This window comes from Rhodnius prolixus, unplaced genomic scaffold (genome assembly GCF_049639745.1).
Source record: "Rhodnius prolixus isolate KJV_2025 unplaced genomic scaffold, Rpr scaffold_2, whole genome shotgun sequence".
NCBI lineage: Eukaryota > Metazoa > Arthropoda > Insecta > Hemiptera > Reduviidae > Rhodnius > Rhodnius prolixus.
Genome location: NW_027411592.1, coordinates 46,737,825 through 46,751,366, shown reverse-complemented (window position 1 = coordinate 46,751,366; position 13,542 = coordinate 46,737,825). Strand labels below are relative to the sequence as shown.

General features: G+C 33.3%; 1 protein-coding gene across 3 annotated transcripts in view; it reads right to left on the bottom strand.

Annotated features, from left to right (window-relative positions):
• Positions 1-13,542, bottom strand: part of LOC141449758 (LIM homeobox transcription factor 1-beta) — a 63,621-nt gene that overhangs the window by 47,486 nt on the left and 2,593 nt on the right. For 2 of the 3 annotated variants that reach the window (XM_074119494.1, XM_074119496.1), the window contains exon 1: positions 1,916-2,013. The exons of the other annotated variant lie outside the window; for it this stretch is intronic. In XM_074119494.1, the coding sequence (XP_073975595.1) occupies positions 1,916-1,924 (9 nt within the window). In that variant the 5' untranslated portion in view covers positions 1,925-2,013. Of the gene's footprint in view, positions 1-1,915; positions 2,014-13,542 lie in introns of those variants that run through there. 3 annotated transcript variants of the gene reach the window in all.

Below are 13,542 nucleotides of genomic sequence, written 5' to 3'. Positions count from 1 at the left end.
TAAAAACTTTTAGAAATCCGAGTATTGCCGGCTAGAGTCGTGTGGTGACTTTACAGTTCCTTAGAATAAATTTCCTGTTTAGGATTTCGGATTTTTTTTTAGTTCATTTTATGTATTTTTTGTTTTTGTTTGCTGGTTTTGGTGAAATCATTCTTTTATGTGTAAATAAGCGACCATACTTAAACGACCATAAATAGAATTGACGAATGCGAAAATTTAATTTCGTTGATCATAACTTTACGGATTTAAGAGTACAAGTTATTCTATCGACTACGAAGTCATAAGGGTTCCTTATGTAAACAATTAAAAAGTATTTCACGCCTAGTATATTATCCTCAACAGCTAGTATTACTACGGGTCCGGTTTATCCTATATAATGATCACTGGATTATGCAGCACACTGGGGAGTGTTCGAAGCAGGTTTATTGAGTATATATATACAGGGGGCAGTACGTCTAAGCCAGGCACTGCTAGCTTAGTAGGTGACCCATTCGGTTCCGGCAATACATTCTATGCTAGATAACTCCACACAGACTGCTGTTGCCACTGTCTCTTTCATTCACCAGATATTTCATTAATCCTCTTAGCACACTTAGTCGTTTTCCTTTCTTTTCATTATTCTAGAACTACCAACCCTCCATGTCACCCTTGCCCTCCTTCTACTCTGACTCCCTCCCAAACAGTATTGCCCTTACCAAATCAATTTGTCATCCGCCGTACACTTGCTGCTCTACACCCTAGTTGATCTCACTTTTAATATATCCACTGTACCGTTCTAGTCTTGACTTATTGGGCACGGTTTGACTCACCATTACCTCTGCCCATTTAATCGGGTTCCAGTTAGCCTTCTTTGCTAAACAGCACAAAATTCCAGTAACATTTCTTTATGTATGCACATTTAACTTATTTCAATAATCTCCATTTTCGTTATGCTATTTAGCAATGCCTATTAATCGTAAAACCCATCCATTCACATAGTTACTTTGCGTTCTATACTGTATTTATCTTTCGAATCGAAATTCATACTATAAAATCTAATTCTATACTGTAGACAGTCATTTCTAATGAATGTAAATTACACTCTAATTCCGTAAAAGATAATAGTATATTTATTTAAATTTACAATTCTATTAAGAGATATAGCAAAAAGTATTTATTTTTTTCTTAATGACTATCATTATTTTAATGAAACTAGTTACACACCATCACCGGACAGTGAGCTTTAAAAAGCGAAAATCTAAGGTTCGCTTCACTTTGAAAAAATTAAATGAAAATCGTATTTGACGAATAAATCGATATCCACAATAAATCGATATCCACAATAAATAAATAATAAAAACAATATAAAAAAGCACAATTAGTTTGAATCAAAACTTGTAACATTCAAACATCTGTGAACAGACTCGTTCATTTTCATTTATTAATTCTATTATACATACATTACTAGATACGTAAATGAAACCATTCAGATTTCTCATAATTATGAAAACATAATTTCTACAATGAAATGAAACAGACATGTTTTAGATTCACGAGAATAATTTGTTGAATTTCTTAAATTTTGGAGGTTAGTTAAGTTGGCAGAAGAATCCTTATTTAGATAATATTTGGGAGAGTTCAGTTAAACTAGAAAGTGAAACCGGGTACATTTTTGAAATTTATTGCTTTATTTTTTAGTAAATCTTGGATTTTTAGTAAGCTTCTCCGAAATTAACTTAAACTCTTTTGTAACAACTGTAAATGGGTATAACGGTGTCTACATTTAATTTTCCTGTAATGAAACTGCTAGTAAAACATCAGCATCATTTTTGTTAAATTGTGAATAAAAATTTAAAGGAAAACTACATAAAATTGTTAAAATTAAAAAAAGAACAGTACAATCTAGGACCTGTACCTAATAACTTAAGAAAATTACCTTGGTCATCTGGTGGCCAAAAAACAGGGAACTAATAATACTCTAGAAGTTCCAAGTTGCTGATATGAAAATTGATGCAAACCATGTGACAATGTAACATTACCTGGAGGTACTAAACATTCCTGATACCTTATCAGCAATTAGCTCCCGATTAGTTGATAAAATTTCGAAATCACTTTAACTAAATCGTTTTTAAATCTTGCATTATATTCTTTAAAACTACATAAATAAATAAAGTGTGAAAATGAACGAATCAATCATTTTAATTTCAATGCTATTTATTGATGTATTTAATGCAGTTAGATTTATGTTGAGTGTAATAACTCTCTTTTAGTTGAGTGGCTTTATAATTTATTTATAAAGGATTACTGAAAGTGCTTAAACAAATACAACTTAAGAAATTTTGGTGTGCTTTAGAACGATTAAAGTAATTCTATCATTTTGCCTATTTTAATTTATTATTTTTTTTTTTTTAATGATTTTAAGGCGCGTCAACATCTAAGGTTATTAGCGCCCGGAGCTTTTTCCAGTGGACCGCCGGCCTCTGGACAGTGTTCTCTCGTTACAGACAACACTGTCCATCACCGGACAGTGAGCTGTAAGAAGCTCCTAGGAAGAGAAAATCTAAGGGTCAGCTGCTGGATTCGAACCCGGGACCTCCGCGTGGGAGTCCAGTATGCTAATTTAATTTATTATTATTATTATTATTGTTATTATTATTATTATTATTATTATTATTATTATTACTATTATTATTATTTTTTTATTATTATTTCCAAGCAGTTATATTTTAACGAGTTCATTCTTTTCTTTGACCACGCTTTCTTGTTATAGAAAAATTAATCTGTTTAAATTATTAGGGACCAATTAGGTGGAATGGTTAGTTGCATAGAGTATAATATTATAGTTTCTACCTGTTGATTACTGCTACGTTCATTAAATTCGATGGTACTGACCGAGCTGACGCTTTCAATTTTGATGTAGTTATATTATATATAATTGCTTATGGGGTCTTAAAATTGCTTGAGAACTGTTATTAATTATTAAACTCTTTCCACACTCAGAGAACCTTCTCTAGAAATTGCTTCTAAAACGAATCTATCCTCTCCTAAAATCACAGAAGATACTTGGTTTCCGCTTTCCTTAACTCCTCTTCCCACAACAGATTGTTTAAAGTACCTAGGACTCTTCATGGACAAGCGCCTAACCTGGAATCCACAAACTGAACCTAAACGGAAAGAACTAAACATACGATTCAAACTTCTTTCTAGAGTTCTCGACAAACGATCTATTACAAACATACTAGAGAACCTTTGTCAGTTGATTCATCTTGGGAGACACACTTGCTGTAAACTTATTACTGAATTTAAAAATAATAATAATGGTGTTACTAACGTAAGTAAGAAATAAACACAATATTTCTGAGTATTTTTTAGCTCAATTTAAAATGGATCTAAATTTGCCAAGTATGAAGATAATCGTTTTTGCAAAGAAGTTCAACTTTTTTGTAGCAGTTAGTCGCTTTGGTTTGAAATTCTTTTTATGCAAATTAATTTTAATGAGATGTCTAATTACTTCCCTCGTAATTTCTTTTGTTAGTGAACCTCATACTTAATCCAAATAACATTTAGTAAATAATAGAAGTTTGAAGTAAACATTGTGGTCCTTATGTGAGTTCACATTAGAAATTTAATCTTAGAATCACTGTTTTTCTTTAAAGAACATATAATTTTTATTATTATAATACTTCATTTCAAAATTAAATATTGCAAACAAAGATGTTAAATTGCTATTTTGTTTCAACATTTCTCTATCCCTACTGAAAACTCCATAAAAATTAATATTTTATTGATCAAAAGGAATTAACACATCTAACAAAGTAGGTATTTATTTTACGTTCTGAATAACCTGTACCAGCTCTGCATAAAATAATTTTATTACTCTTACAGTAAAGTGTAAACGTTTATTAGTAAATCGTAAATGTTGTAATTTTTCTTAAATAAAGCGACATATGTGTGGCCTAATTCTAAATTTGTTCTAGAATAATCATTAACTGGTTATTCGGAATAAAATAAATTTTGTTTATAGCCGTGCCCAGTTGCACTACCCTATCTATACAAAGTGGGTTTTATTGCATTTCTTAACTTGTAGAGATTTAGATTGCTAAATTTTTATGTTGCCAAACTAATATATTGTTTAAAAATAATGTAATGATTAAATCAAGTTTATATCCAAATGAAAAAGATTTAAGAATAAATAATTATTATTAGAAATAACTACTAATAAAAAGATTTTGGTTATCAAAGTGTAATTAAAGGAATTAATGAAAAATGGATTTACTTTATTTCTATTATGATGGTAAAATAATGAAGCTCAAACTGCGGTGATTGTTGGTACGAGATTGCTGTCACGGAAGGAATCAGAATCTCTTTTTCCTTCCTTCCTTAAGTTTTCCTGGGGAGATTGAATGTTTGTACGAGGTCACTAAACTAAAAGAATGACCATCAATGCCACAGCAGGTTTTAGGTGATTCTGATATTCTGATCCGCAGTTCTTTAGAGGCTCTACGATAGCCGAACGGTTAAAGGCGATGCGCGCAAAGCAAAGATGTATTATGGTACTTGGTTCGATTCCCGGTCAAGGCCTTGGTTGTTATTTACTGGTTCATATGAGAAATAATTAGTGAAGTATCCGTTGCCTCCGTCATCGATACCTAATTGGTAGTTGGACGTAAAGTACGGAAAAAAAAAATCGGCATTACTTAACTGTTTTCTTTCTTTTCTATCTCATTAATGATTCTTCTTCGATTTGACTGTACAAATGAATCAAAACAAAACAATGTAAAACCAAAATTAGAAATGAAGAAAATCAAAAACTTAGAAAGAATGTCTAAAGATCGTCTACAAATTAAGATAAAACCATAATTAAATACAAAAGTAATAAAATAAATTTTAAATCATTGAATGGATGCATCCTTAATCTATCGCGCAAAACTAACTAAAATAAAGTATATCAATGATTTTCCCTTAACAGCGAGCAGGTTTTATATCTTTTTGTGCAATTTTGGATTTTCGAAGATGATGAGTGAAGAGTTTAGTAAAATTGTCGTTCTTTACACGATCAGCTTCAAAACTTAAATTACAAAAAGTAGAAATTAGAAGAGATACATCCGTTAAGGAGATGGTGTTAACAAAGAAAGCCCATGTTTGAAATTGATAAGCAATTATTCTCACCTCAGTAACCTCAGAAGGGCTATCATTAACCTTGTCCTTTAGCCCAAATCATTCTTCTTCAATTTATTTCACCGCTTATGAAATATTAAATAAGAAGAGCATTAGATTGCCCAGAACACTAAGTTTGGAGAGAAAATACGCTTGCTAGTAACTTTAAATGAAGCTAAAAATCTTGGGTTTACTTTGATTAACATGTTACTATGGACAAAAAAGAAGACCCGAAGGTATCATTCAAGAAAAGAGTTTGGTAATGGGCAGAGCTATCTAACCAAAGCTGAGGCAAGTAAAAGGATTCTCTCTTTCAATGCTTGTTGGTTCCATCTTTACGCTGCTTTCGAAGGAAGGAAGTTACGCTATCCAGAATTAGGATAGGAATCGTCTAATACTATTGTTTGTAAGGCAAACACGAAAGAATGGGAGAACCGTAGACTGGCAACCAAATTAGTCAAATAATTTCAGGTCAATTAGAAGTCATGTATAAGAAAGAAGAATAAGATAGGAATTCATTTTCTGAAAAAAGGCTTTTTGACAGCTAAGATCTAATTAGAAATGTGAAAGAATACGTCAATGATGAATCTTATGATGAACTAGTTTAGGTTGTCTAAGGCTGGAAACATAGTGGAGCGGCGAGCAAAGCGGTGCTGATAGCGAAGAGCGAAGCGGCGAAATCAAACACAAGTTAACATATGGGACCGCGCATAGTGGCGAGCAAAGCGAAGATAGAGCAACTCTATCTATTTCTAGTTTTTGTTTTTGCCGCTTTGCTCTTCGCTATCATCGCCGCTTTGCGCGCCGCTCCACTATGTTTCCAGCCTAAGGTGTAAAAAATCCAGCTGACGAAGCATTTATATCATTATCTCACTCTGTGTAAAACATTAACCTGTGGAAATGTTTTAGGTTATAGTGGATTGGGTCTGGTGCCACATAACCTGAGATAGCTTGTAAATACAAGGTTGATTGTAGTTCCTGTGTGAATTTGCAAGTGATTTCAAAACTGGCCAAAAATACTGTGATTTCAAACATTCTGACAGACAACTATAATAAGAATAAACAACATGTGGATTTTAACACAATGTGAATTAACTTAAGGCCCAATCAAGTGAAGAATATTCAAAGTAAAATCCGAGAACTTCTGGTCAGTTCTGACCCTTTCGTCACCAAGAAAGCACTGACTGGAGGGTGCACGATGATGGGAATTTCCATTATTAATTAAAGGAAATACTAACCACGAAAGGTTTGGAACTCGCTCAGAGGGTTGGTGTCAGCTGGAATCTAGAATATTTGTTACCACAAGTAGTAAGTAACATGGCTTCATTCTATCTCGCCATTCTAACCACATATTTCTAGAATTATTTCAGTTTATGTTTATAAATTGACAGATAGATAATAGCAATATATTCCCCGTCAAAAGAATAATTTTCTTTTACTTTCCAATGATAACTTTGGCATCAGTTACTCAGTTCAACTAATGCGAACTACTCAACTATTCATCGCTAGTTTTTGGTTTTTACTTCTCTCAGCTCCACTATCTTTAATTTCATTACGATGAAGGTAGGTTTAGGCCGAATAGTTTATTTATATTCTTTCTTTATCTGCTCCATTACATGAAATATATAGAAATATACTATGCATATTGAAAGTACAATGTGGAAGTAAAGTACAGTACAACCTCGATTAACCGGCCCTCGGTAAACCGGGATTCGGATTAACCGGGATCATGTTGAGTCATCATAAGAACACCTGGATCGGCGCCGAAACAAAAGTTAATTTTCGGTGGCGACAGGGAAATTTTTTGTCTTCCGATGTAACATAATTGTAGGCGTGGCAGCAACTCTTTTATACCTAATTTTCTTGAAGGGTCATTATGTATGTATGTAAAAACCCAAAATATGGTGCAATTAGTACTGAATTTCTTGGGATTTACCACAGTCTTACAAAAGACCATGGGATTTACATGTCGTAAATGGTTGATTTTCAACTTCACTGTTATATGTAATATTTGTATGGATATGCACTAAGTATTACTGTGTATTCGGTTTAACCGGGATTTCAGTTTTCCGGGGTGGGTATAGCCGGAGGTCAGCCCGGTTAATCGAGCTTGTACTGTAATGAACAAATGAATAAACAAGGCTTGCGAAGTTGTAAAGTTTTCACCATATTATTTCATAGAAATTAAGAATTCACTTAAGAATATTCAAGTTTTTTAAAGTTCATAGATTTTTTTTTTTTTGTATTTTTGCTATCAAGTAAGAACTATAACGATCATGTTTAATTTAATCAATTTAGTATTCACGAAATACATCTTTTTTGGCTGTCCTAAAAGTTAACAACAGTTTAAGCACAAGTTTCAAGCGTAGAATCAAGCCAAAAAATTGAAAATTGACAGGAAAAATTTGTATTTTTGATGCTATTACTAAACTTCCTTTATTGTTTTGGCCAAAGTCTGATGTATTCAATTTTACTGAAGCGATTTTCCAGAATTTTGAAGTCTTTTTCAAAAACTTCAACAATTTTCTTTTAAATAAGTATAAAATTAGCTACTTAAATGATTATAATTTTTAGTTCAAGAATTTCTAACAAGAAAATGGGGTTAGCAGAGAACAGTATTATTAATCAACTCTCTAGAGTGGCACTTCAATAGTTTGATCGCCACTAGAGTATCAAGAAACGTTACAAGCGATGCTAGAACTCTAGATATCAAGAAAATTGTTTCACCGGTAGTGCGAATGAAAATGATTTGTTAGGTATGTTTCTTAAAACCGTATTTTCAATTTTAAAAAGGTTGTAGCAGATCAACCAGCTATTTGGTTGAAGATGTTTGTAAATGTGTGAGTGAAATCCAATTTTCTCAAAAACGAAAAGCCGCCAATAGCTTCAAAGATACATTAAACCCAATCAGAACATTCTTTAGATGTTAAGTAACATTTTTAATTAGTTAAAAAATTTAAATTACCAAAGAGAACTGTAAATATTATAACTGCGTGTGTTCTACGTTAAATGCACCTTTTTAAATGATATTCTGTTCATTATATGATCAACAATAGCTTTAGAAGTCTCTTGCTAACTCATTTAGGCGCTATAAACTGACACAATGCCAAGTCTGGATCCATTCTTTAGGTCAAACTTCTTTGTTCTCCTCTACGGATTAGAAAACCGAAAGCTTGAATACAGTAGCTCATCAAGCTTTTAAAATTTACTAGCAAACATGGTATTTTTATTTCAATTTCATTTTTTTTTTTCCGCGTAGGAAACCATATTTCAAGGGTGACAAAACGAACAATGAAAACAGATAGATACACACCGCCTAAATAAAAAGAACTTCACAGCAACGGGGGCATCTCTGTACGCATGGTCTGATAAACGAGATATTTATGTACCACTCACTCCCTGTTCGTGTTGTTCGCTGACTCTATTTTATTCCCTCAAATAAAAGAAAATAGAAATAAAAATAAATAAAACTCACGCTGAAATGTTTGGCTGGCCGGATTTCAGGGTTGGCACGTACACAGAGAGACCACGCATGGAAATCCACTTTGTGACACACACACATACACACATACACTCTCTGTCACGTGACCGACGGCCCAGTGAAAAATGTGTGGTTAAGGGTAAAAAAGCACGATGAAGGGAGGATGATGGAGTGGTAGCAATTTTTACCCTGGTGAGCTGTTTCCTGGAAGGGGGGTGCCCAGGACCCCCTATTTTAACGCTATCAATTCCGCACCGGGGTTACGGATATTTTTTTGTAGATTTACAGATCATGATTACATACGCACTTTCGGCAATTTTAGCTCCGTTCTGTACCAATTAACGCATTAAAGGGAAAAAATTTGTAAATTTTATTAAAAGAGAACAATAATAGCAAATATTTATTCCCTTTCAACTATAGGAATCTCCAAATCATTTTAATTATTTTAAAATGATATTATAGCTTATCGTATTTATCGCTTAAAATAGATCTCAGTCTAATTTAAACTTAAAAATCTGATAGCTTCAATGTTAAAACTGATTTAAATCAACAGATATTCTAAAACATTTTCTATTTCAGTATTTTTTATACACATAATTTTTCCTGGCACGATCTTTTAAATTTACTAAATCAAGATTCCTCCAGTAATTGCAAAGATTTGTTTACACCACTGGAACTTGTTGCTGAATTCGTTAGGTTTTAAAAATGCTGTTTTAATTGACGTCTTTCCGGTTGCTTGAAGGGTATTGAGTATTTCCCAAAGACATCACTAAATAACAGGGCTCATCCAACACACTTCTATTAAAGGAAGAAAAGGAGATATCTACATTGATATCTGATTGATAGGATTGTGAAATCAGGTTCAAAATCTTTGTTCAAATAGCTTTGTATGAAGAATATTGTAGAGCGTTTTCCCTTAAGCACGCCAAATCGCTCATGATTACTCTATTTGCACATCATCCAGCAATGATGTGAATCAATCATCACTTCAACTACATGTTTATGCAAATATTTGCACTTCCTTTTACTCCTTAAAAGAAGAAAGTATTGAAATTGGGCAGTTTTTAATTTTTGGTAAGTATTTACTTGTTCCCAAATAATCTTATACTCAAATTTTAGTATTTGTAATGTACTAAGACAGGGGTCGGCAACCTATTTTAAGTAAAGAGCCATTTCTCCTTAAATAATTTTAATAAATCTTACCAAGAGCCGCAAGGATAATGATCTACAAAATTCTGTAGATCATTTGTATTCACAAAGTATTATTTTACGAAATTCAATAACGTTTAAATGTTTTATATATTTTTTTTTCCACATATTGCAAAGTAAATAAACAAATAAATAATAACTAAACCTGTGTTTGAATGAAAATGGCGGCAGTCCTCTATATTACGTACTGTATTTTAATATAATTCTAATCAATTTCAAGCCTATCACATTTAAAATTCTTTTTGAAAATAAATTTTTACTTGAATAAATGAAATTTTCATTTGTTTCAATAAAATTGAAATATACTTACAATTTATTTTGGACAGGCTGAAGAGCCACAAAATTTGGATAAAAGAGTCGCATGCGGCTCGCGAGCCGCGGGTTGCCGACCCCTGTACTAAGACAAAAAAAAATATTGATTTTAAAGAGGTTTGTTGGGATTACCCGCTTTTAAATGTTTTATTATTATTATTATTATTATTATTGTTACTATTATTACATTGCACTTTTATTGAGGGAAACTAAAAGAAAATTTAATAGTATTAAGCGAAAACCGAGTGAGTGATTGGTTACGTTTGTTCAAAAAATAAATTTAAATTTGACTAAATCAACTAAAAAAAAAAATTAAAAGTAATAGAAATCAATTGAAAGTTTAGATTCTCAGACGCAATGCAGCCTGGAAGCCTCCGTTATTTGAAAACTTAGTAAGTAGCCCCTTCAAGACTAAGTTAGTTTTACGAGTAGAAACTTGACCCAACTAAGAGTAGTCAAAACTGCACGTTCTAAACCACATATAAACTTGTGAGACTGTTTCCATTTATGTATCAATAATTGAAAAAGTAATATTTAATTAAATGTGTAAATAAAATAAGATTTGATTTTATATTAATTAGATTAAATTCTACTTATTGTACTTAATAAATGTTAATGAATTTTTGCAAACTTTTTATCGTTTGAAATTTATCTACTAATTTTTGCCAAATTTTCCCTTGTTAGTGCTGCACGAGACCGAGGCGAGGCGAGACTTTATGCAGTCTCGATCTCGGTCTCGGTCGCTCAAGTCTCGGTCTCGGTCTCGGTCTCGCTTTTTTGAATTTTTGTTTAAGTATTAAAAGTGGTTTGCTATTAATAATCTTTTCAAAAAATGTTATTATTTTCTAATAATTATTTTAATTTATATATTGGTAATGAAAATGTGTGTAAAAGAAGACAACTACTTACACTTCAATGCATCATATGTTACTATTACTGTTATATATCTTTATATAATTTCAAAAAGATGTTAAAAACGCGCCAAATGAAAGACCCAAATAACATATCTGCCTCCTATAACAAGTCGATTCGTGAAATAAAAAATACACCTCCCAACAAACTTCCCGCTCCATTAGTTATGGCTGTTGGTGAACATAAAGAATCTGATGATTCACCTTTGGCGACGACTGCATCAATATTTTTGCACCATTTGCTCAAAGATCAGCAAATATCACTGAAGCATGGAAGACAGAAATAATTAATTACACCAAATTAGACCAAGCACCAGTAGACGTTGACATTTTAGAATGGTGGAAAACACTTGAGAATTCCTTCAAAAATTTGTCTAGAATGGCGAAAGATATTTTTAGTATCTGTGCAACTTCAGTGCCATCGGAAAGATTATTTTCGCAAGCTGCGATGATAATGACCAATAGAAGATCTTCTCTAACTTCTGACTCAGTAAAAGCTCTTTTATGTATCAATGCTTGGGCAAAGTGTATCTTAAAAACGAAAATTTGTGGCAATATTTTTTAGGTGCATAGATAGTCTTTTTTTTCAAATTCACTAATTCCAAAATTCTAAAATATAATTCAAATAATATCAAAGTTCAAAGTATTAGATTATTAATAGTGAAATTTATGAAATTGAATGAATGATTGATATGAATAGTGAAATTTAGTGAATTTATGTAAAAATTATGTAATTCGAAGGGGGCCGCCACGGTAGCCGAGCGGTGCGAGACCTGCGAAGCTAATGTGTATTGTGGTACTGGGTTCGATTCCCGGTCTTAGGCCTTGGATTTTATTTAATGGTTAATATGAGAAATTTACAGTAAAGTATGTTTGCTAGTCGCCTCCGTCCGCGACACCTAATTGGTAGTTGGACGTAAAGCCCCGCCTGAAAAAATAGGCGATTACTTTACTTTTCTTACTTTACTTATGTAATTCGAAGTCAAATAGATGTAGTAATATTGAACATATACGAGGGTCGTTTGAAAAGTCCGTGCAAAGTCAGAGAGATAGCACCACTGGCGCGTATCGAGGTTATGTTTAGTTAGTAGCATCTCTTGGAAGAACACACACCAAGTTTCAGCCAGATCGGTCTATTTCTTTGTGTTTGGCATTCGTTTGAATCGAGGAAGTCGAGTGATTTTCAAAAAATGGACGAAAAAGAATTTCGTGTGTTGATTAAACACTACTTTATGAAAGGCAAAACGCCTCAGGAGACTAAAGAGAAGCTTGATAAACATTATGGTGACTCTGCACCTTCGATTAGAACAGTTTATAAGTGGTTTCAAAATTTTTGAGTGGCCATATGGGCACAAGTGACGCTGAACGTTCTGGACGCCCTGTTGAGGTTACTACTCCAGAAATCATTGATAAAATCCATGATATGGTGATGGATGACAGAAGAGTGAAGGTGCGTGAGATTGCTAGTGCTGTGGGCATCTCGAATGAACGGGTACATAATATTTTGCATCAACATTTGGACATGACAAAGCTATCCGCAAGATGGGTGCCGCGATTGCTCACGCTTGACCAAAAACGAAATCGTGTGAAGTGTTGCAAGGACGGTTTGCAGCTGTTCCAGAAGAATCCGCAGAACTTTAAGCGTCGTTTCGTCACTGTGGATGAAACATGGATACATCACTACACTCCTAAGACCAAAGAACAATCTAAACAATGGGTTACCAAGGGGGAATCTGCGCCAAAAAAGGCGAAGACCGTTCCTTCGGCCGGAAAGATTATGGCTACTGTCTTTTGGGATTCGCAAGGAATAATCCTCATCGACTATCTGGAAAAGGGTAAAACTATTACAGGTGCATATTATTCATCGTTATTGGACCGTTTGAAAACCGAGCTGCAAGAAAAACGCCCACGATTGGCCCACAAAAAAGTCCTTTTCCATCACGACAACGCACCAGCTCACACCGCAGCAGTTGTGGTCGCAAAATTAATGGAAATAGGGTTCCATCTCGTTTCACATCCCCCCTATTCTCCAGACTTGGCTCCCTCGGACTACTATTTGTTCCCCAATATGAAGAAATGGCTGGCGGGAAGATTTTATTCAAACGAGGAGGTGATTGCAGAAACGAATGGCTATTTTTCAGACTTGGACAAATCCTATTATTCGGAAGGGATCAACAAACTAGAGCAGCGTTGGACGAAGTGTATAAGCCTAAAAGGAGACTATGTTGAAAAATAAAAAAGGTTTACCCCAAAAAATTAAGTAGTTTTTATTTTTGCACGGACTTTTCAATCGACCCTCGTATAATAAAATCGTATCTTTTAATAATTAATTCAATACCCGTAATGATTATTTATTAATAAAGAACACAATTTTATAATTTTGTAGCTAAAAATTAATATTTGAAAAACCGAGACGAGACCGAGATTTCTCGACGAGATATATATCATGTCTCGATCTCGGTCTCGGTCTCGGTACCGAGACCGAGATTTGTC